At 42.3% G+C, this 24,386-nt stretch overlaps 1 protein-coding gene across 11 annotated transcripts in view; it reads right to left on the minus strand.

Moving 5' to 3' along the window:
• Positions 1-24,386, minus strand: part of FRY (FRY microtubule binding protein) — a 426,749-nt gene that overhangs the window by 17,602 nt on the left and 384,761 nt on the right. For 8 of the 11 annotated variants that reach the window (XM_032403233.1, XM_032403230.1, XM_032403232.1 and 5 more), the window contains 8 exons: positions 22,255-22,263; positions 19,099-19,299; positions 18,398-18,559; positions 15,546-15,712; positions 13,929-14,118; positions 8,648-8,797; positions 7,426-7,524; positions 5,242-5,325 (listed from right to left, as the gene is read on the minus strand). In XM_032403233.1, coding sequence (XP_032259124.1) covers positions 5,242-5,325; positions 7,426-7,524; positions 8,648-8,797; positions 13,929-14,118; positions 15,546-15,712; positions 18,398-18,559; positions 19,099-19,299; positions 22,255-22,263 — 1,062 coding nt within the window. The remainder of the gene's footprint in view (positions 1-5,241; positions 5,326-7,425; positions 7,525-8,647; positions 8,798-13,928; positions 14,119-15,545; positions 15,713-18,397; positions 18,560-19,098; positions 19,300-22,254; positions 22,264-24,386) is intronic. The other 3 variants (XM_032403234.1, XM_032403231.1, XM_032403238.1) reach the window with 1 other exon arrangement.

Below are 24,386 nucleotides of genomic sequence, written 5' to 3' on the forward strand. Positions count from 1 at the left end.
GCGAGGTGAGCCGTATTCATTAGTTGAAAGGCTAAGGCTCGTGCTGCCATCCGGAGCACTTGGAGCGGGGGTTCTTCTTCCTGACCCACATTTCTGTCCCCTTGAAACTACCTAGTGGTAGCCACTCCATATGAATTCCACAGGAAATGGAGAGGTCGGTGGAAACCCAAATTCTTAATGAGAAGGGCTGTTCTAGGGTCATGAAGAGTTTTGTCCCTCCTGCTCAGGCTGAGAAAACATGGGTAAAGCAGGGTCTGCAAATCAGTGAAACTGCTTTCATGAGACACATGCAGATCATACTCCTCGTCTTACATTCTATTTAGCGTATGCCATGCGTTATTCTAGGAGAATGGCTATTATAATCACCCGGAAGCCTAAATCATTGACTAATCATGCCCGTCTTTTAAAATAAGCCTTCTCTCAAAAATACTTCCCAAGTATTAGAGACGCTTTTTTTCTTTTTTCTTTTTTTTAAAGAAACTGTTTTGTCCATGCACCGAGAATTCTCTAACAGACACCTGAGTGAGCCGGTTCAACAGACAGGCGCTTGCGTCTTGTATAGAGAGAGACGTTTCTCACACAGGCAAGAGTAACACACTCTCAAGCGGGTGCTAACGGGTGGCCCACTTTTCTTGAAACACACAGCCCTGTCTGGCTTTCCACTTCCCCACTTGGGGGCCTTAAGTACAGCGACGCATTTTTCTATTATAAGAAAAACAGCAGTCCAAGCATCATGATGATTGGCACCTGGCTGTTGCCTTCAGGATTAGGAACTCAACACTGCAGTGGGAAATGGTGGACAGCACACCAGAGGGGCAGCTGATGTTCAGCCCAAGCTCGCGGCCGCCATATAACAAGGCAGGCCCAGTGTTGCTGGCTCTTCTTTTTCAGAGACAGCATTCTGTTGTGAATGTATGCGTATGTGTGGACGACGATTTTAATTTTTAAATGTCAGGCCAATTAAGAAAACATCGTAGAAGCTTAATAAAACATGTCTGTGAATTGGGTTACAAGTGTACAGGCTACCAGTGTAACCTTTTTATAAAATTATTTTGATGTCTGCAACTTCATGTTAAGAATACAAGAGAAATTGGAAAATAAATATTTGACACCCAGCAAGGAGTTATATTCTCTTCTACAAACCCATCCATAGTGACTCCTCACTTATGCCACTTGTTTGGAATGACCAGAAATGAGCTTGTGGCAATGACCAGTCGGGGCTGGGTAGGGCTTGGGGGTGGGAAGACTCCATATGCCTGCATGTCCACCATCACTATCTCTGGCAGACTGACCTCTCTAAGAGCTCAAGAATTTACTTTGGTAAGTTCAGTAAGCCAAGTTACTAATCCTTTCCTAAAGTACACACTTCTCTGAAACAGAAACACTCCTGTAATAATCACTGGCACATTTACTCCACAATCTGCATTCAGACATAGATTCTGTGAACCTTAAGGTCACTTCCCATCCCCATTCCACTTGCCTCCATGCTCAGAATAATTGGCAACTTCAAACTGTTCCAGAAGACAGGGAACCTGACTAAACAAAAGAGTTGGAGAGAATCACTTGAGGGTAAGCTGTCCTCTGAGGTCAAACATTTGTTGGGTTTGCTTTGGGACATAAGCCAAACCGTAGCTCTCTAATTAGCATAGTAATATCTCTGCCAACTCTGGACATAAGATTGTTGTTTCAGTGGAGTGACACCATCATCCATCCTCAAGGCCCACCTTTAGTAGCGTGTAAAGATTCCCCCCCCCCATTTGCCCTCATGGCCCATTTTTGGCCTTGTTGGGAGTGTTCTCTACAATGGGAACACAGTCTTCCTCATTTCTACACTCCCCCCTGTGCCTAGCCAGACCTCACATTCAGCAGTGGGGTGAAGGTAAGGTGGGTGGGATTAGAGAATGTGCGGTTTGAGCTGCATGCCCAGTGGCCAAACTACTTCCAGGGTCTACTAAGAAAACAGAATTTAACAGTATCCCGACGATTTAAACAAATCACCCAAGCCTTGCCTGACTCAGTGGGAGAGCACCTTCCCTGGTAGACAGTATACAATTTGCCTTCCAGATCAGCTTTGACCTCAGAACTGTCACATACAAAGGACCAAAAGCATCTTCTTCAGGATATTTGTTCATTGTCTGGGTTTTCTGGTCATCAGTGTGTCCATGAGCCACACAGGGAAATTCTAATGCACTGAGCTAATACCAGTAATGGGAAGAGAGCTGGGTTGGTTTTGCAAAAATGCTGGAAACATTAGACTCAGAATTTGGCCTTAATGTTGATCTTTTCCTAACAAGCCCACTTTCCTCCCTGCTGGGTGTTTTATGCAGGTTCCTAAAACCATACAGACTTTTAGACAGATGCTGGAAATTGTCCTCTATCTTTTTTCTATGTGTATGTTTTTACCTTTAAACTAAGTTAGAGAAAGTATGAACTCTGGGGATGGGAAGAATCTGGCCTGCAGACGTAGCCTCTCAGCCTTAACTTTCTTATCTGCAAAACTGGAAAAACCATTCCAAGGACTGTTGTAAAACATCAAATGTGTTTTTATATGTACAGTGCTTGAAAACAGTTTCTTCTTTCCACGTTTGTATTTTCCAGCCTTTATTATAATGCTAACAGAGTTGCCACATATAAATACTTGAATGAAGAAATGAAGTCTAAAAACAAGAAAATGGACGAGAAGAAACACGACTACAACACAGATGCACAGAAAGGGGGGGATGAGGAGGAAATGAAAAAGAAAAAAAAACAGAGGTAAGAAGATTAAGCAAAAACAACAGAAATCTTTCTTCGAGGGACGTGGAGAAGAAATGGGGGGGAAAAGGGGCAACTGAACAAAAGAAAACCACAAAAATAAACTGTAAGCACAACAGAGACACATAGTTGAAAATTGGAATGTTTGGGAAAGAGGATAATTTAACTGAAAGTCCTGAGTTTTTAGATTTAACCAGGAAGCTGTAAACAAATGAATAAATAATAGATTTTGTTTTAACCCTCATTCCCAAAAATCTGCAATGTATTAATGCATTTTCCTGATGGAGATTTGATTATAGAGAATATAACAGAGTTAGATGATTGAGGGTAAAAGTTTAGATAACTATTTTTATAGTCCTAGACAAACTGTATCATGAACTAGACTAGGTTTTTGCTAATTTTAAGTCATAACTTGATAACTTTTCTCTGGACTGAATTTATTTTAATAGCAGAGTATAGTGGAGGGAGGATTGGGCCTGGAATCAAAAGGCGTGGGTGCTACTGGGCGGCCAAAAAATCTGTAACATATCCTGTGTGTGTGTGTGTGTGTGTGTGTGTGTGTGTGTGTGTGTGTGTAATGTATTTAACACGTTACTTTTGGGGTATGCTCATGGCACAGGTTATTGAGTGAAAATCAGAGTCACAAGTCATTTAAGGCAGCACATCACAGATACATATGCAGGGACTGATGGAAAAGCTAGAGTCTGTTGTATTTTGAACTGCACATTCAGCTGTGCTTACTGGAGACATCTCATGTGATGTCATAAAACCCATATTTTTAAAATGTAATATAGATACACCATTTGTTATGTACATTTGCCTGTTTCCAGATGTTGTGGGCAGGCCATGTTTTAGCCCGTTGCCTATCAGCCATGAAGCCTTTACCAGTCAAGCTTGGTTTCCTTGGTTTCCTTATCTAAAATGGGGCTGCTGCTGCCTGCCACACCCCGGAAGATGCCCAGTGGCCAAACTTCCGGGGTGTGGCAGGCAGCTCTCTTCCCATTACTGCCCACATGTTAGAACCCTATCTAGATATTTCTCAGTCTTGTAGTTTGCTTGTTCAACCTCGTACCTCTTCACTAACACTTACCAAGGGGCTCACCTGGGGACTCACCCACAGCAAGGATAGTTACTCTCAGGACTGCAGACTTGTTCAAAACAATTACCAGATGGAATTGAACCACTGGTATTCTGTTGAAAATTTTTACCCCTCAATGTTTTTTTGTTTGTTTGTTTTTACACCTTAGTAAAGCACTGTGTGTCTAACACAGGAAGATGGCTTCTCATCCTCCGAAGGGTGCACAGTCCAAAATGCTTTTTTCAGTAGTGGTGAGGTAATGCCAAGGTAGCACCTCTGCCTGACTGGGCAGCAGCCACCTCACCTGACTTCCCTAATCCACTCTGGCGCACTTCAGTCTGTTTCCAGAGTAGAATGCAGGAGCCTGACTCTAATCCTACCCACCCATTAAAACATTTCAATTGCCTACCACTGCTGTGAAGAGAAACACCCAAGCCCTGCACGGTCTGGTTTCTGCCAGCTTCTGCAGACTCTTCTCAAGCTTTTCTCCAAGTTGCTTTCTACACTTGCAGCCACGCAGGCTCTCTTCAGTTCTTGCAAAGGGCCACGTCCCCTCCTGCCTCAGGGTCTTTGCACAGGCTCTCTACTCACTCCCCTTCACTTGGCTACCTCTGGCTCACATTTGAGATCTCCACTGAGATGGTACCTCCATGGAGAAGGCTTCTCAGAACTGCCCTCCCCATTTGGTCAGGTTCCTTTGCTACCTTCTTGCATAGCTTATGGTTCTTTCCTTAATAGCACTTGGTGCTGTTTGCACTGTATGATTTTTTGACTAATGTCTGTCTTCCCTGACAAGATCGGAAGCTCCTCAAGGGTGCAGGCTTGTCTGTTGCTCATTATCATATCCACCATGTGGACCACATAGGAGGCACTTAGCACATAACTGCAGAAGGAATGATTTTAATCCATTCATAGTCTTCTGCCCCACCGCCCTGACAATACAGCACACATTTACAAGCCAGCTGCTGGTCTGACGTGTATATTTACAGCAATTCTAAATGAGAAAAAATCATATCTGTTTTAGAGTGATTGCTGAAAGGTCAACAAAGATTTCCTTCACTGAAGAAACTAAGTGATTCGGTGAAGAATGAATGAAATTTGGTTTTATATTCTAAAGGAAGAGCAGATTTATTAGGGATTGATTAGTATAGTTAAATGATGTCCAGCAAAGAGATCATTTTTATACCTCTGCTTTTCCAAAAAGAAGACTCCCCTCTGCACAAATCCCATCAACACACAGTCATGCGTGGCCTGAACATCATCCCGTCTTACTCTTACTCTTCTTGTGAATATAATGGGGTGACCCATTGCGCGGCTTCCTTTCTCATGCTCTATGCTTTTTGGGTGGGTCAAAATCAACACACACTGTCAGGGCACGGAAAAGATAAATTCTAACAGGTTTTCATTACCTTTTCTTCCGAGTCCCCTGGCTGACAGGTAATTACTCCATCTCTTGATCCTCCTGCAAATGTTGCCTTGCAATTTGCAAGCCACTGTTGTCAGAAAGAGATGCAGACATAGGTAAAATCAGTGATGTCCTGAGAACATTTTTATCATCAGTCCTGTCAGGGAAAATTGATGAAGCTTCTAATTACAGTAATAAAAAATTTTGCGGTAATGCCTTTTGAAATTATTTTTTTCTGGTTGAAGATAATCTATTTGAGATTAAAATATCTTCATATGGTGATACTCATTTATTTTTTATTTTTATTTTTTAAAAGATTTTATTTATTTATTTGAGAGAGAGAGAGACTGAGAGAGAGAGCACATAAGCAGGGCAGAGGGAGAGGGAGAAGCAGACTCCCGGCGGAGCAGGGAGCCTGACGCGGGGCTCCATCCCAGGACCCTGGGATTATGACCTGAGCTGAAGGCAGACGCTTAACTGACTGAGCCACCCAGTACCCCTTATGATGCTCATTTAAATATATAATTTCAGCATTGTGATACAACATTCCTGGAGGATGGTTTCACCAGACCATTCCTATTTTATGTATAAACTTGAAAAAATCATATACAGCTGGAAACCTTTCATATGATTGAGACTGGGAGATAAAACCAACAATTCCTCATAGGCTGGGGGATTCTGGACCATGCAACTAGACTCATGGCCCACCTACCTCTCTGTGATATGGGGTGGCTTCTGTGGGGGCAGATCTACTTCAATGTAAGAAAGGCTACTAAAATAACAGTTCAGCTATTTGGAGATTCTGACATCCTTAAGTATCTGGGATAGTAACTAATACAGATAGTAACTAATACAGATGTAAAAAGGAACCCCGGGGCACAAAACAAAAAGCACTGAAGAACTGAAATTCACATCTGACATCAAAAAGATTGATTTGTTCACCGAGAAGAATGGAAGGATTATTTTTATTAACTGATGATGGAGAAGGGGGAAAGCCATGACCAGTAAAGCCACAGAAATAGAAGACAATGGGAATTGTTATAGTAGAATGTCAGAACTCTCGCCCTTGGGTAGATCATGAAAAGATCAATAACAACAATAACAACAAAGAGAAAACAAGTAACTGTATAATGAATGTCTTCTGTGTATGAGGCACTGTGCTGGGCAGTTTACATAGGTTATTTCTATTTTAAAGGCAATACTGTGTTGTGTTTAAGTGCATGGACTTTTGAATCCCATAGACCTGGGTTTCAATACCAACTTTCCACCTCCTAGCTAATGAGGACAATAATAGCAACTCCAGGGTAGTTGTGAGCATTCCATTATTTAATTTAAGAGATATAACTCTGATCAGGTTGTTGGACACATAGAAAGGACGCAGGAAAAGATATATACTATGACTATTATAATTGTTATATCCTTACAACAATTCTGAAAATTAGTTATTATCACCGTCTTATAGATGACGAATCTGAGATGAGGAGGTAAGTAACTTATCCAAGGTCACTAACCCTTAAGTAGCTGAACTGTGATTTGAACCCATGTCCATCTGATTTCAAAATTCATGTCTTTTCTATAGTGTTTGGCATATTATAAAAAGTGTCTCATAGATATTACACACAATTACTTGTCAGAAATCAGGGGTCTGCATGCCTGGTTTCTGGATCACTTCTGTCTCTAATATTTTACAGTCTAGGTCTATGAAGGAAAAAAAAGAGTAAAGAGCAGGAGTCGAGGCCAGGAGAAGCAATGAGGTCAGGGGAAGGCAGCTACTGAGAGTAGTTAAGAGGAGAGAGCTGAGATCCACCCCATCTATGTTCAGGTGAGGCAAACACTGGAAGGAAATAAATAACAATTTTATTAAATCTCTGAGAAAAGTTAATGACATTGACAAGGAGACATATCAAGCAGATACTCATGTTTCCCAGTTTCTGGGTAGGGAAATTATGGGGATAAAAATGAAAGCTGAAGACTTCTCATTTGTAGACATCATTTTTGTATCATCCATACTGTTGACAGTTCTACCACTATTCAATTGGAACTGTAGTCCCTAACAGAGGAATAGATGACATCTGTCTTCTTCCAAAGATCCTATCTTAAATTAATCACAACACCTCCCCAGGGCTCATAGTGGTGGGGTTCATTTGATTTTAACTGAATGTATATGCACAGAAACACAAAAACTTACCGAGAGAGTAGCTTCTTTTCTGTTGTTGTAGGTATCCAAATATTCTTGCAGTTCTAAAACACTGAACTTGAGCTTGTCCAGAAGTCCACAAGAAAGGAGCTAAAGACAGGAAAGTCATTTGTATTAAAACAATCAGAGAGATAACTAGACACAGGCATGGCTACAGAGAGAGAAAAGAGAAATATATTTAGAAATAATGAAAAGTGAGGACCAGTGGCTCCATTTTTAGTAAGCTGTGCAACGTGTAATTTTGCTCCACAATCAGCCGCAATGGCAATTGAATACAAGCTCGCTAATCCAAATCTCCCATGAAAATATTGTTTTCTCCATACCAGTATAGACTTTCAAATCTTAACAAGTGTCTGTAGGAGCTCACGTTAAAGATCTTCATTTTATGCATGAACTCTAGTATCTTCATCTAGTAATATTCCAAAAAGTGTGAAGACAGACCTCGAAATAGACTTTCGAACTGATTTTATAGTTAATCTGAACTTTAAATCCTTTAATATAGAATGATTTCTCTTATTGTATTCCCTGCTGCAAGGTAGCTAACCACCAAGTTCCTGGGAAGACTAATTCTTCAGAGACTTTTGAAATCAGAGCACATCCATGTTGGTTCTAAATTCAGGAATTAGTATATGAGATGGTTGTGTGATATGCATGGGGGCATGAGCCCCCAAAGAGCTCACCCGTCGTGCGGGCTTAGAGTTATATTCCTAAAGTCATGATTTGGCAGTCAGCCAGAGGATGCTTTAACCAACTCTCCAACTCATCACTTGCTGTTTGGGCTGGATGAATCCCTCCAGGGGCGATCAGTCTCCACCTGAGATTTGGAAGTGAGCAAAGTGAGGACATATTGCCTCTGGAGCCCCATCTGGCTGGCCAACCTGGCATCGTGGGGACAGGCTAGGTCAGCTCTGGGGGGGTCACTCACCTATTCATGGCTGTCAAAGCCAGAGTTATTGGAGAGAGGTGCCAAGGACACGGAGGGAGCACCGAGGTGGATTTTTCTCCCGATTCTCTGAAATGACTTGGCCTTGGCTGGTAAGGTACAGTCATTACTATGCAGACTCAGGCCTTTGGGGGTCATGTCACAACACGGCGCTTCTCACAAACACTGACAGTATCTTTCAGACAAACCACAACACAAGCACGCTTCCCGGAATTTCCACACCTTAGTAAGCTGCGCCGGCCATTTGCCGCCAGAGACTGGGGTACTCACGGTCTCAGCATCCACGAAGAGTGTAGGGCATTCAGAGCAGGAGGTGAGCATCTGGGAAGAGCTGACAAACTTGGACCCGATTCCCCGGAGATTGTCTCCAAGGTAACTGGCCGCATCACAGGTTAGGAAGCAGAATCTTTTCTGAATATTCTGCAAGGTAAAATAATTACCATTTGTAAAGGGCAAGTTTTAACTTATGCACTAGAAAAACCTATTTTTTAATCTTTATAAAAATATCAAATGAGCGTAGGTCCTCAGGTAGAGGTTGAGGGGGGGAGATAGGGAGTAGAGTGCATGTTGGTCTTAAGTAAATAATCACCCAGTGTGGACCAAATTTCTTCTTAAAGTGTTGTTTCCCAGAGTGTGGATGCTCTTATAATCTTTTAAATAAATGGTGCTTTTCTTTTTGCTGGTGGTTAGTGCTGGTCAGCAACTTGAGTCCTCCTCACTTATTTGTCAGAGCAGTGAGAAATTACTCAGATTACGTAAATGTGCTCGAGTTAGAAAAGGTCATGAGATTTAACGCTTTTCTGTTCCCCAAGATCACAGCTTCCTGAGAAAGAGCATCAAAATAGTGCCATTTGAGCCTCTGGAAAGTGGAAGTAAATGCTATGGGGGTCTGGAATAATATCTCCCTCTGAGAGCGTGTCTGCTCTGGTGTCTCTAACTCTGTCCCATAGTGGTGCTTATGTTGACTCATTAATCCTCACAACCGGGGAAAGAAATCAAGGTTAAGACCTGACTTGCCTAAGGTCATGCAGCTCGTAAGTCACAGAGGAATGATGAGCCTGACTCCAGAGCTCATCCTCCTTCCACAAATCGACAAAGCTTCCTAAGAGCTAGTTTCTCCTATCCTGCCTGAGGACAAAACCAGAATTAGGAAGAATCTGAGTCACAGTGCCTGTGTCAGTGCCAAAATGGAAACATGTTCTAGCCCTTAAGCTTCCAACACACAGTATCTTTAACAAAAAGAACACAAGATTTAACCAAAAAATAATTCCAGTCCTAGGCACTGGCTTTCCTCAAAGAGATGTCATACCTTTTGAGTTGTGGAATCGAATCCAGGAGAAATCCTCTCTGCCCTATTGTGAGGAAAGCAGATGTCCCCCAACAACAGCAGGCTGATTCCTTATGCTTTATATTAGAGAAATGCCAACCATGTTGCATATTAATGATTTTTTACTTCATATATATGAGAATTTTGGCATAACGCAGAGCATACATATGTCTTTATGGGGCTAAGTTAGTTTTATGTACAGTTAGAGAAAAATAAAAAAAAACTTGACTGAATGTTAGAGCAGAAAGAACGAGAAATGCCATGTCTAGCATCATACACCTAGTTGAGTGGCAGAACTGGGAGTAGGATTCAGGTCCCCAAAGAGTTTGGGGTTCTTTCCATTTGACCTAAGGATAAGGTGAGGTCTGGGAAGCTATCTGTCAGGGAACTTTAGAGCCTCTTATATAAAGGCAGGTGATATTGAGGGGATATACACTCATTTTGTCCTCACCTGACTTCCGTATAAACACATCACATAATTTGGAGGCACTGTGTGATACCATGACGACATCCTAACCCAGGAGCAGCAGGAAGGACATATGATGGCTGAGACACTTGGAAAGATGGCCATGCTGGACCATTAGAAATCAATTCCTCATTTTTAAAACGAAATTATTTTGGCAATTACCTCCTCTCTGCCCCTCCCAAATCCAACTAAATACAGGGAGATGTGGCCTTCAGACTCACAGGAAAATGTAGGAAAACAGTAAACAGACATGGTGGGGACATGACAACAGCTTAACAGACTGCATGCCTGAAATGTATTTCATTTCCAGCATATTGTATTAATACCTATTTTGTGACTCATATTGCTCTCAATCACATAGCATTTGATAACAGTTGAGAAAGTTCTTAAGGCTCAATGTAATATGTTTTCTTAAGATTTCATTTATTTGAGAGAGAGAGCGAGAGAGCACAAGTGGGGGAGGAGTAGAGGGAGAGAGAGAAGCAGACTCCCTGCTGAGCAGGGAGATGGATGAGGGGTGCTATTCCACAACCCTGAGATCATGACCTGAGCTAAAGTCAGACACTTAACTGACTGAGCCACCCAGGTGCCCCAAGGCTAAATGTAATATTAAAAACTGAAATAAGAGCTACACATTTGTATGATTATTATTGCAGATAAGCTACATAGGGATTAATCTAATACATGATTGGAAAAACAAAGTTCAAACCCAAACGTGCCCCCTACCCAAGGGCCCAGCCTCACCTCCCAGCTCATGGGACAACCTGCTGGTCTGCTGTCATCAAGTCAGATGTCTGTTTAAGAATTCCGCTAAAAAAGATTCCCATTCATTCGTCCTATGTTCACTGAGCACCTACTGTGTGTTAGCAACTGTGCTAGCCTAAGACACCATTACTTGCCCTCTCCGGGGGAAACAGGTAATAAGTAATTCTCATAGAATGTGACAAGCATGACAGATGGAACCACAATGTGCTTGGGATCCCAGGTGACAGAAAGGGAGAAAGAAGGGAAGGCTTCATTTGCTGAAGTGAGCTCCAATCAGGGGTTTGTGTGTCACTGGGAGTACAGCTGAGGGCCAAGAGGACATGGCCATGCTGGGCAGAGGGAAAAGTATTGCTCAGGATGTGAAAATTGAGCACAGATAGTCTAGTGACCATAATAAGAAAAAAAAAAAAATACTACAACAGCCAAACTTAAATTATTAACCATTAACCATTATTTTAAAAGAGACTTCAGAATGATATTAAAAATAAATTACTTTGGGGCGCCTGGGTGGCTCAGTTGGTTAAGCAACTGCCTTCGGCTCAGGTCATGATCCTGGAGTCCCAGGATCGAGTCCCGCATCGGGCTCCTTGCTCAGCGAGGAGTCTGCTTCTCCCTCTGACCCTCCCCCCCATGCTCTCTCTCTCTCTCATTCTCTCTCTCTCAAATAAATTAAAAAAAAAAAAAAATTAATTACTTTGTTCCTAAATCCTTAACAAGTAAATTTGCCTCAAATGGTAACTTCCCCATGGTTTGTTTTAACATTGCAATCTGGCTCAGTGTTAGAGTGTTTCTGGAGTTCTTATCTCTCAGCAAACAATTGTTTTCTCTCTTAAGCCTAACAGCCCCTCCAGCCTCCAGTTAATCTCAGATACAACTTCAGTTTGTCCAGTCAACTTTCTAAAAGATGTCCCTGAAAGGAAACTGAAAAGTTGGCAGAGAGCAGCACAATAACACTGAAACTGTAGCTATTAGTACTACTGGTATATAATTCTCAAAAAAATGGGTGAGAGAGCTACAGCAGGGGGAGCGGCAGGCAGAGGGAGTGGGAGAAGCAGACTCCCCACCAGGCAGGGAGCCCGATGCGGGACTCGATCCTGGGACCCCGGGATCATGACCTGAGCCGAAGGCAGACACCCAACTCACTGAGCCACCCAGGTGCCCCCAGACTTTACTTTTTATAGTAACTAAATTGCAGCTTCCTGGGTTGGAAACTTTTTAAGGCAGATGATCCCACTTTTAGTAGAATTCCTGATTTTCCTGCCTTTCCCTTCTGCCATGGCTCTTCTTCTTTTTTTTTTTTTTTTAAAGATTTTATTTATTTATTTGACAGAGAGAGACACAGCGAGAGAAGGAACACAAGCAGGGGGAGTGGGAGAGGGAGAAGCAGGCTTCCCGAGGAGCAGGAAGCCCGATGCGGGGCTTGATCCCAGGACCCTGGGATCATGACCTGAGCCGAAGGCAGACGCTTAACGACTGAGCCACCCAGGCGCCCCTGCCATGGCTCTTCTTAAGGTAATTGATGAGTGGGCCCATCCCTCAGGCCAACCAAGTTACGGTCCCCTCTCATGATATACTCAACAGAACTCAACCTATAAAACAGTGTAAGGGGGTTCCACCCTTGTCTGTCCATTCACTCGCCCATCCCTCACATCTACTGGAGGCTGGAACTCATTGTCCCTTTCCATGTTTCCCCTGTATTATAAGTGGCAATTCTGTTTTGTGGGTTATCAAATACAAGTGTAGAAAAAATGCTGAAAGAAAGGCATCTTCATTATAGGAAAATAGGAATTTGAAAGAAAGTAAAAAGAAGGGGGGAAAAAAAGACACCCATAGTCTCATCACCCTCAGTAAACTACAGTGAACTGCTAGTATATAATCTTCACTATTTTCTGAATATTAAAAAAAAAAAAAGAGGAGTACTGTACACACTGGTTTTTTAAAACTAGTTTTCTCTTAAACTCTATGGTAACTATGTTTCCGTGTCAGTCGATCTTCACCTATAACCTCATCTTCCTGGCTGAGCATTATTCCCAGCCCTGCTACTTTCTTAGGATCGCCTTCAAATACAGCACACAGAGCCAGTTAACTCCAGTGCTGACAGAAGACCTTCGGGGTTTCTTCATAAAAAGCCGTGTTTCTCATCTTTTGCTGCCTCCCACCTCCACCAATCATTTGATGAAATTTGGAGTAAAAGTTCAGAGCAGGATACATGAAGGAACTGACAGGAATCTGCACACCAACAGACAGGCAGGCATCAAAATACACCTTCAAGCACCCCTCAGAAGTCGAGTTCCCTCCATCTCTTTGGTTCAGTCATTGTTGTGTGTTTGGAGATAACAAGTGAAATCTGAAGGTGTCCTCACAGAGACTGCTACATTGAGCCGTGGGCAAGATGCCACGGGTGCCTGGCTGAGGGACTGAGAGCCAGCCTGCCCTCTGCCGGCCACACTCGGTACCGCACCGGTCTGGAGGAAGGGGCCTCTGTTTCTAATTTGCGCAGACCCTGTCCGGACTAAGGAAAGTATGACCGTTCACGTGTTCAGAAGCATCTACCACACGTTTAAGGAATTCATGCGGGGGAAAAGAGAGAAAAGACAAAGACAGGCTAAACACGAATAATGAAGAAAAAGGAGAGACAGAGGAAGTGTCTGAGAGGAAAGACGGGATGCAGGATAGGCTTGGCAGAAGGTACCACGGGATGGTTCTGGTGTCACGGTTGCCTGGGACGGATGACATCCACAAAAGCCAGAACGGCAAAAGTGAACAGCACAGCACATGGACTGCATCCTCGGGGGACAAGGCCTTTGCAATACCAGTTTGGGAAGGTTGTGCAGATTACGGTTAAACAGAAGAAAGGCTGGGGTCAGAGGCAACAGAGGGGTACCCGGAGCAGAAAAGAGTACAAACCCAGAACGAAACCACCACGCCTCCCGCCGCCGGAAGCTAGCCGGCCCCGCTACGAGACGCAGTCCTCGGGACGCCGGGCCCCGTACCTTAAACAAGGAGGAGAACACATGAAATGTATACACCGCGCAGGAGCCATCCGAGTCGCACATGAGCTGGTTGATGTGGCTGCGCCAGGCTTCCTCCGCGTCGTCACAGGCCGCCGGCTGGAATGCAGCAAGGATGGCCGAGAAGAAGGGCGAGGGCGGGGGAGAGACCCCCCTGTCACCTTCTCCAAAGCTGGGAAAGAGGAAGACAACCCTGTCAACAAGTGCCGTCCTCATCCTCTCCCGGGTCGCCTCCCTCTGGCCCTGCCGGCTATCCCGGCGAGGTTGCTTTGGGGACTCAGCTCTCCCTCCCCCATCTTCGCCATTCTCTTCTGAATCTAGGAAAGAGAATTTTCACCTCCAGAATTTCTGGGATTCCTCCCCTTCTGACTTCTTTTAGAGTGAGTCGGGACCCGCCCCCGGAGCCTCCAGCAACGAGCGCTCTCGCTTTCCCAGCCGCCGTTCCCCAGACAGAGAAACATTACTTCTGGCACTTTTGCGCCTTTTCAGCTTTCATCATGAACCATTAGAACACAAATTTGGAATCTGATTTTCAGATTCCAAATGTGCTTTGTGGGAGAGAGTATTAATGGCTGCACATGCATGAATGCCCAGGAGGGGAGGGTAGAGGGAGAAAAGGAAATGGAAGGATAGAAACGCAGGGTGAGAGACACCGAGCCCCAGGAAGGAAGGAAAGATAATGACCACAGGCGGAAGGTGAGGTTCTTCTGTAGGTACCATGACCTTCAGCGTCTCCTTCCAAGGACAGATACTGCTCACCATAACAGAGGCCTTTGTCTGGCCATATCAAAAGCTCCTTAGTTCTTGTCCACATTCAGAAGAGAGATTTTAGGATTCTTCTCTAGAAGTAAACCTCTAGCCTTATCACTTGTGATTTTTTTCTAGACACTGCGTTAGTGTGTGTGTGTGGTGTTTTGTTTTGTTTTGTTTTGTTTTTTAAGTAGGCTCCATGCCCAGTGTGGAGCCCAACGTGGGGCTTGAACTCACAACCCTGGGATCAAGGCCTGAGCTGAGATCAAGAGCCGGCCGCTCAACTGACTGAGCCACCCTGGCGCCCCTGCATTAGTGTTTTTTATCTATTCCTCTCTATTTTCATCTATTCGTGTTCTCTGACTAGCTCTCACTAGTCTCAGAAATATCAGCCACCAGGCTGAAAGCCACCCACTTAAAAAAAGAGTAGGTATTTAACTTATAAAGAGCCTCTTGTTCTTGTCTTTTAACTCGAAGTGGAAAGAACTCCTCATTTCCAAGGTTTGCCAGTCTTGCTTATCTTCAAAGCTTGCAAGGCTTGGACCATGTCCCCAGGCCCCTCTTTGGCTTTTGAGTTACTCTATGGCTTTACGTTGCTCGGTGTTACTCTGTGTTACTCTACGGCTTTTAGGAGTCACTACCTGAGTACCCCTTTCAGTTCCACACCAGGCCCGGCACCCAGGCCGGACGACTCTGACCAGCCGAGAGCCTTCGGAATCAGAAGTTGATTTGGACTCCTCATTAGGAAGTCCCGGCTGTGCCGTGTGACCTTTCACCTGAGATACGGTGAATGTGATACAATGTGCCAGGTACGCTGTCACCACTCATTTCCACCAGGGGCTGCTTTACCTAGCGAGAGTAAACTGGTCCAGCCCTCTATTGCCTTTTTCTTCTGCCTCAGTCATATCCAGGCTGAAGCTACCACTGCATTCGAAGGTTGCTGGGAGTTCATTGACAGAACTGGAGAGATCGTCCTCATGCACGGCCGTGTCTTCCTCCTCCTGGACGGCTTCAGCCTGGAAGAAGAAAGAGAGGAAAGAATCCCCCCACCTTGTAAGAATATATTTGGGAAAATCTATTCAACTAAAGGGAAAATAAAAGAGACCAATCCCGAGAGTGATAGAAATCGGGGGCATTGATTTTCCGGCTACAAAACAGTCACTTTCTATAATTGGACTTAGGAATTCTCAGAAGCACTGTTCATTCTTTATCTTCTTTTCAGTCTTGCCTATAGTAGTTTCCAAAGAGGCTCTTAGTAGATTGTCATATTTGATCCATGATTATGGGAGTATAAATGCTAAACTTAGAAAAGACCACAGAGACCCCTTGGTCTAGCCCTCATATTTTATAGGAAACTCATGTGTGGGAAAGGGACTTGCCTGGCATCAAGTAGATAAATCAGGGCCTTTGGATTTAGAGCTCTTTCCACTGTACAAAACTTGCCTTCTAAAGCGAGCCTATCCAGAGGGAACACTCTGACACAGAATTCCTTTACCTATGGAAACTGGAATTTAGAATCATCAGTGGCTGGTATAGTAAATGCTCAAGATAAACCTGCAGGGTGCATGAGTGGTCCACGGTTGTTCACTGAGCCCGCCATGTTGATAGGCCTTTTCATACTGGAAATCCTCTAAGACCCATTTACATACATGCTTTGCTCTTGGAACCCCCCCGAAGATAACGGATAAGAGAGGCTGCTCTCACATTGTTGTAGAGTGAGCAGCGAAATGCAAGGGCTCTAGGTCGGCAGAGCTGGGATCAGTGAGGGGCAGGAGAGAGACAGAGCGAGTGCAATGGAAAAAGAGGCTGGGTTTGAATGTGGGCCAGGGGGACTCAGCTGGAGAACTGACTGTTCTTTATGAGAGGAAGGAAGGCAACTGGGTTACAGACCAGAAGAGGAGAGGAAGACATCACACGCACATGTTTTAGTGAGTCATTTTCTTAAAACAAAACCAGAGCCAGGCAAAAAGGAAATCTATATGAATTCGAGCATTATCACAGGTTGCTGGCTGGCCACCCAGTTGGTATTTTGAATCTAGGATTAATAAAGAAATTAAGAGGGGTGTTTAAAGATATGTTAGGGAAACAAGATAGCTCATGTCTTTGAAGAAATTGCTCATAAATACTGAGTTTCAGAGGCTTATCCATATCTGCTTTTTCCGGCTTTTTAAAACTACAGTGGTGCCAACGAGACTGGCTGCCGGTGACTGGTCTGGGTCATTAGTGTACATAAACCTAATCTATTAGGGGAGGGTTGGGCTCTCACAAAAATGTCCTTTATTTTCCCTTTCTAACATCACAGCTATATCGCACATTGCAGAAACCCAGCTCAGGAGGAAAACAGAGAGAGCCTTTCAGAAATTAGACTTAGCTTTTCCTTGATCAAATTAGATGATTCCTGCGTGAGTTCCTAAGTATATTACCACTCAGGTAGTGCTTTCTATGAGAAATCTATGTAACTTGGCAATCAAAACAGAAAAATTGAGAGAATGACTATGGTAAGACTGAGAAATAGCAAATGCTAATAACTTCACATTTATTTTGTGATGTCCTTCCCATGAGCTTTAATTTCTTAATCTTAGGATTCTGGCATTTTAATCTCAGACAAGTTTCTTTTCTTTCTGCACCTTTTTTGGCTATAAAAGGGACTCTGCTGACTCTGAGAATCCAGACTGTAGTCCTTTTGCACTGAGGCTCTCTTAGAAATAATTCTTTAAGCTTCAACATTTTTAAGTGATTGCGATTTGGTTGGCTGTCCTTGGTTTAAAGTACCTGGACCTCAGATCTGTTTAAAGTGCACTGTAAAAAGAGTACACAACAGCCAGTTATTATATTTTTTTCCATTAGAAGTATCAGAAAGAACATACTTTTATACATTTTAAAAATTACTTTATAACTTTCTCTTTCAAACTTATACTACCATAGCAAACTCAGGATAAAGGACACCTACTACCAGCAGCAGTAGGCTATTTTGGTATTTGTAACATAAGAAAATAAAATTCTATATTAAGGGGCACGTATGTGGGCCCTTTATGTGAACACAGTGTGGAAGTGGATAGTTTTAGGATTAGGATTAAAAATTCACAAAGAATGAAATATACATTGTTAGCTTTTTAAAGCCCTGACTTTTTAAATAAGAAAACTATATCCGTTACTTACTTTTCTCCTCTGTCTGGCTAGGATGGTTTTGTTTAAATCTGGCATAATATTGCGATTAACACTGAAAATTCCAATAGTATGCCAAAAGGCCAGAATGGAGTCAATGTACAAATTGTCTAACTGGTTCCTACATAGGAAAAAATTTCCCCAAGTACATGCAGACACCCACACCTCACTTAGCATATTGTTTTATAAAAGTCATGACAAAGAACAGCAGTTTCCAAGTCACAGCAATCTCAGACATACATCGATTTGTTTTGCCATTAATCAGCAGTGTTCCTGCTATATGGAAAATGCAAAATGTCTCATCTGAGTAAGACCTCAAAGCGAATCTCTTTGAACCACCAAGAAGATGGCTGCTCATTTGTGAGGGTAAAACAACTTCAAAACATAGGCTCAGGTGCACAAATTCAATTATTTCAAAAAAGTCAGAAAGAAAAAAGATACAGTCCCTCCACTTAGAGCCCCCTAAGATTTCTCAGAAAATTGGAAGTACTTTCTCTTTAAGAAAACTACAGTCATAATTGCCAAAATCTCTTCACCTTGGAGCCCTCAGAAATCTGCAGATTATTCATATCGGGCAAAGATGCATCAAAGCTAGCCATTCTGGTGTTAAAGGAATGAGGGTCAGCCGGGGTCATGTCACAGGCTGTGGTCAGCGATTCCGTGGGATTAGTCTCCTCAGAAGGGGAGCGAGTCATGATCTGTAGAGAAAGCAGAGCAAATAAAACCCAGTGTGGAGTTTCTTTAAAAGCTCAAATGATCCTTTATGTAAGAGTACAAACCATTGTCCGAGCTTGTTGTTGGGTGACAGATATTATTTAACGTGCATATTTCGCTATTGGAACTTAAACCCAGCAGCTGGTGTAGGGCATTAGGGCACAGAACTCTAAAACACAAACGCTTATATTTGCAGATAACCACATCCAAATGCCTGTTATATTTCCTAAAACTTCAGATGTCTGTTAAAAGATTCCAGCCTCATAAAAGTTATTTGAGGAAAAGTCCAGGCCTTAACGGATCTGATGGTGTTCAAGGCTTCTAACAAACACCCGAGCATCTGTGTCCGGTTGCAACCTATAGACAAGAGGCTTGTTACCGTCAGTTAGGCACCACCTGATACTTCAGGTGTTAGTTTAGCAGCTGTGCAAAGTTTCTTTAGCGGCAACTGGAAACCACGCTCCTGCTTCAATTACAAAAATAAACCTCCCGTTTCCCATGGTGGGAAGGTGGTCCCACTTACTAGGTCGGAGTGCTCCAGGATCTGGCTGGTTGTGAGGTCCTCCTCTTCGGAGGATTCATCGGAGTCCTCGTGGTTCATTTTATTTAGGCTGGGAGACCTTCCCGAAAGTTGGCGCTCCTCCAGAAGCTGCATGTCACACTTGTCCAAACTGTCCAGAGAACGCCTGCGCACTCCCCAGTTGAAATTGTCCATACTCTCACCCTGAAATCACACCATCATCTGGTTTTTATGCCAGAATCTTCCTGCACTCATACCTTCACACATTTAATTAGTCATAGCTTAGAAATAAATGCTTTCATTATGAATTTCCAAGCTCTCATCTACTTTGGTACCAGACATTTTGTTTACATGATGTGAAAGGTAGTAAAGCATAATATTTTCACCTAAATGCATATTGAATCATAGGCAGAAGTGATTACACACTTCTCTTGGGCCTGGTGGGTAATACCATGTTTTTTAAAAGGTGACTTTGGTCAACTCTGTAATGATCTAGGTTTCCAAAAATCTATAAGAAAGAGACCATTTCTATTAAAACAACCTCCAAAGAGGTGAGGCCCCTCCCCGGCCCACTTTGTACTGTTTTCTTCAGAAGGAGAAAAAATAGGAGCTCTGCTGTAACACATTCCACATCCTTCGGGTATTAAGTAGAAGAGTATTAGGTAAACATTCCAGCCTGTTCCTGCTACAGCGGTTTTCGCAGATCAAATGCAGAGTTAAAAGAATATCTGAGAGCAGCTGGGCGAAGTCTGATGGATCATGCACTATGCACAGGCCAGAGCAGCACGGCTTAACTTTTGCTTTAGGCTCATCTTTAAATAATTGTCCCAACATAGAAAATAGTTGCTTTCCTGGACCTGAAATGGTTGACTTGGTACCAAGCACTAATGACTTGTACCTTTTCATTTCTGAGACCTGGGCTAAGTGGTAATGCAGGTGTTAAAGCTTCTCGTTGTATCCCAGACTTTCTCTACTGACCATCTGATGTTAAATAAGTGTATCTGTCCAACAAAAACATCTTTCCTAGAAAGTAATTTGGGTTTTATTTTTTCCTCTCTGTTAAAACAGGAATAAAGGAAGAGAAATAATACCCAGCCCCTTGATGAGCAAGTTTTAACCTATATAGATGGGTAATCTGAACAAAATCTAGCCCAGAATCCTTTCATTTAGAAGTTATTTGAAACACTGTCTGATGGTTCGCTGAAATAAAATAACTTTTTCTGGTGAGAGCTCAGTGAGTAGCATAATCATATAATATGAGAGATGTAAAATCACTTTTAAAATTATGAGCTTTAAATTTATTAATCTTCCTTTGGTTTAAGGATCTATTTCTTCTGGATCCTAATGAAGCAAAACTTGCCATTCTCCTAGATCTCTCATATAACAGATACTTTAACTTTTCTGAAGTCTTTTTTGGCTATTCATGGCAGAAGGCAATAGGTAAGAATCCTAAACACATTCTGAATCTGATACGAAAATTATTATCATGATTTATCCCCATGTATGATGTTTATGATTGTTCTTGGGACTGTTTGATTACACAGAGTAGCTGCATCTGCTATTTTGTCTGTTATCTATACCTTTATCTGTATCTGCTATGATAAACTGTCACCAAATAATTTTTTTCCTAGTGGAAAAGATTAACTGTTTTGCTGGGATTTTAAAATAGCTATTTCCGTGAAAAACTGAAAGAAAAATGTGGAAAAGGCAAGAGTTCTGGAAAGAAAAAGAAAATGCAATGTGTGAAGAAGTTAAAAAGATAAAAAGAATAAGAATACAGAGAAAAAGAAGAACATGCAAACTACTGGGAGAAATATCCAAATATGAATATAAAACCTAATTCCTAAAGTTGATTCTCTTGCACCAAATCAGTGAATGGGTTGGATGAACTATCTTAGGCAACAGTTCTGGAAGTCTCGCATGCTGAACCTGAGAAGAACCATGAGAGAAATACAGACGTCTAGGGTGAGGGAGTGCTACCCCTGGGCATGGATCGCTGTTCCTAGTGATATGACTGCACCTCTGGTGAAGCCCCGAATGAACCAGGCATGAGAACTAGGGGGAAGGGAAGGCTGTTCTTGCAGGAAGAATATCTGGATGTCTTTCTAGAGGATGCAGTAGCTCCATCAGAGACGAAGGTGTTGAAACTGTTTCCCTGGTAGTGGCTGAAGAATCGAGATGCAGTAGTGCATCTCTAGTATGGGTATCTATAGTCTAGCTCAAGTTCAAGTGTGTGGTTATTAAAAGCCAACCTACGTGGTCAAAAGTCAAAACAGTGTTTTACTGATTATGTCAGATTTTCTACGTGTGAGAAATTTAGGAGATGGCTAATTATTCAAGACAATCTGCATCTGTCAGTTATCAAACTTAAATAACTACTCAGGATTTATACTGAGATGAGAAAGTATTTGTGACTGAACATTCTAGAAATGTTAGAAATAATATTCTTTGAAATAATTTTTTTTCCATACTAGAACTCTGTCAAGTAAGGATTATTGTTGAAAGAATGTAGGTGCAGGGTGGTCAAAATATATTTCCTCAAATATACACCTTCTCAGAGTAAGTCTGACACGACACAGATAGAGTAAGGTGCTCATAGGTCAGTTTGCCCATGATGGTCCTGGCTTCTGCCTGTTGTCTACGTGCAGTTATTATTAGCACGCCCTTTTACTTGAGAAATGTTCTCATTTGGATGAAACTTTATATAGTTGCCATACAGAGAGAGCTCCTAATACCTGGAAAGGATCTGATTGGAAGTGTTGGTGGTATATTGTTAGGTGCGGCTCGTTGGCTTCACTTTTAATAAGAGGATTTAACAACAGAACCAATCCAGCTGGACAGCTGCCTTCTCAGAAATTGTAAGATTTCCACAGATCATATTTAAAACCTCACTTTCGCTCAAGAGATAGACTTCTGCGACTTCTAGACTAGGCATACCAGGATTTTAAAACTATCTTGTATTTATAGTTTAGAAAATATTTCCATACTGGAGCAATAAAGAAAAATCCTCCTTGTATCACACACACCTTAATGTAAATATGCACGTAAATAGGCATACATACGCTAGAAGGGAGGAAAAAAGCAATTATGTTGTTATAAGTCTGCAATGATGCAAAACATCTACTTAGCGTATCTGAATTAAAGATAGCATCATCTTACCTGAAGTTCCTGGGTAGCAGATTGGACAGAAAAACAAATAAGAGGTCTATTTAAAACAATTATATTAAAGATACTCAAGTGCATTCATCTTAGTTTTAACACAACAGCAATACACAGGGCCAACAATATAGCCTTCAGTAGATGCGACTTTAAAAAAAATGGTGAAGATATATAAACCCCCAAAGAGAGAAATCAGTATCAAACACCAGGAAGTTCGAACCCTTTTGGGGGTGGATGGTGCAGCTGGGGTAACGAATCATAAAAACAATTTCTGAAATAGCTTGCCACTTCAGGGACTGGCAGCTTCTGCTCCTTAACACTCTTTTGGGGGGAGAGGGAGGGCGGATGCTTAAATTTTTATTTGTGAGAAAATTGTTCAACTTAGTGAGAAAACGAATGAGGGTCATCCACTGGGGAAAAAGAAAAGGTGGCATCACCTGATCCATCTCATAAGACTAAAGTGTTTGTGGTCATGGTGTGTTCATTGCTGATGTGCAATTAATAGCCAGGACATGGCACCTTTTAACAATCCTGAAAAGTTCCAAGGCAAACTGTTACAGAGAGGAGGCAGTAAATTCGGAGACTATTTAATGAAAAGGAAGAGACATAAAAAAAAAAAAAAAAACAAAACCTTGTCTTTCTTTTTTGGTAATTGTGTTTTGCTCTAGACGCCAGATGAGCTTGGCTTTCTCAGATGAGAATATGCTGAAATTATTCACCAATGACAGTACAAAGGACTGCCTGCTGCATGCCTGACACTTGGCAGAGGCTATCTCACTCCCGGCATCAACTTGATAAGCAGGTATTACCAAACCCATTTAACAGATGAGGAAGTCAAGAGAAACTGCATCCACGTTTCAGGGCATAAAGCTCCGTCAGTGGCAGAGGTGAAATTCCAAGTTGGACTGCCTGACTAAAAGCTCGGGCATTTTTACTCTAGCACTTGGTAAACTTGCTAGAAGCCCTTATTATAATCTTATTGAGAAGTAGCAAAACATTCTCAGATAGTTTATTTTATTTGGATGGAATAGATACTCTCACACTCTGAAGTTTCTTATAAAATCTTAATCGAGTAAGATAAAATGATCACTATGATTTTGAAGTTCCTGTCTGCTAGGAACACTAGAAGGGAGAGGAAGTATTCATTATTTATTGTCCCTGAAAAACATTAGTATAATATTTATTTTCAAGTGAGAGGCACCTCCGATTTTCCTTCCTTTGTTCTGATAGAAATTAAATTTGTTAGTTTTTCTGAAATTGTGTCTGATTCCTCTACTTTACATCACTCCTGCAAGGTCACGTCCCATAACACATTTTTTTTTTTTTCCTTTTGGCTGGGACTAGAAAATAATACTTCTCTTTCTTCACCAAGTTTTCCCTCCTTATTTTAACTTCCAGAGTAAAGAGGGTGCCTAAGCTTGAATTCTAGCCTAAGAACAAAGATTAGGTCAGTGGCCCAGATCAGGGAGCTAATCTTCTGACATTCCCTATAGCTCCGGCTCAGAGACATTTTGAAAGTATTCTAAACGGTTTTATTTTGGTTTAGACTTTTTAAAACAATCCTCACTCCACTTAGTGATTGATTTCTCTATTACTCATTAAAGTTAACAGTCAGAAAACTCTGCAATCCTTGTTACAGGTTCTAGAATAATTCAAGGTGAAAAGCTGACACTTATTTTAAAGATGCTTTAAGGACTGGGTCTGCTCAACTTGTTTTCTAGAGAAAGAACAGGTAAAGAAAACATTCTTCATTCTGAGGACATAATTCTCCGCAGACATCCAGGCTAGGCCATAGCTCCTTGGCCTTACCTCGACATAAGACGACTGGTCCGCAATCATATCCTTTTAGGGAAGGTGAGCCGCTACCGGAAGCACCATTTCTCACAAGTTTATAGGTAAGTCAGGAGGTGCCTACCCATCACGGGATCCGATAAACTTTGAAGAGGGGCCTCCATTTTAAATGTAAGACTGGCAGAAAGCCCTTTCTCTGTCTGGGAAAATCAGTGCATTTAGCTAAACGTGAACTCCAGTGTGTTAAGGAACACTGTGAGCCAGTGCGGTACCAGGCATGTTTACATATGCCAGCCTCCCATCAGGCAATTTTGTTTTCCTCCACGAGGCAGAGACTACCC

Source organism: Phoca vitulina, unplaced genomic scaffold, assembly GCF_004348235.1.
Source record: "Phoca vitulina isolate PV1807 unplaced genomic scaffold, GSC_HSeal_1.0 scaffold5, whole genome shotgun sequence".
In the NCBI taxonomy this organism is placed as follows: domain Eukaryota; kingdom Metazoa; phylum Chordata; class Mammalia; order Carnivora; family Phocidae; genus Phoca; species Phoca vitulina.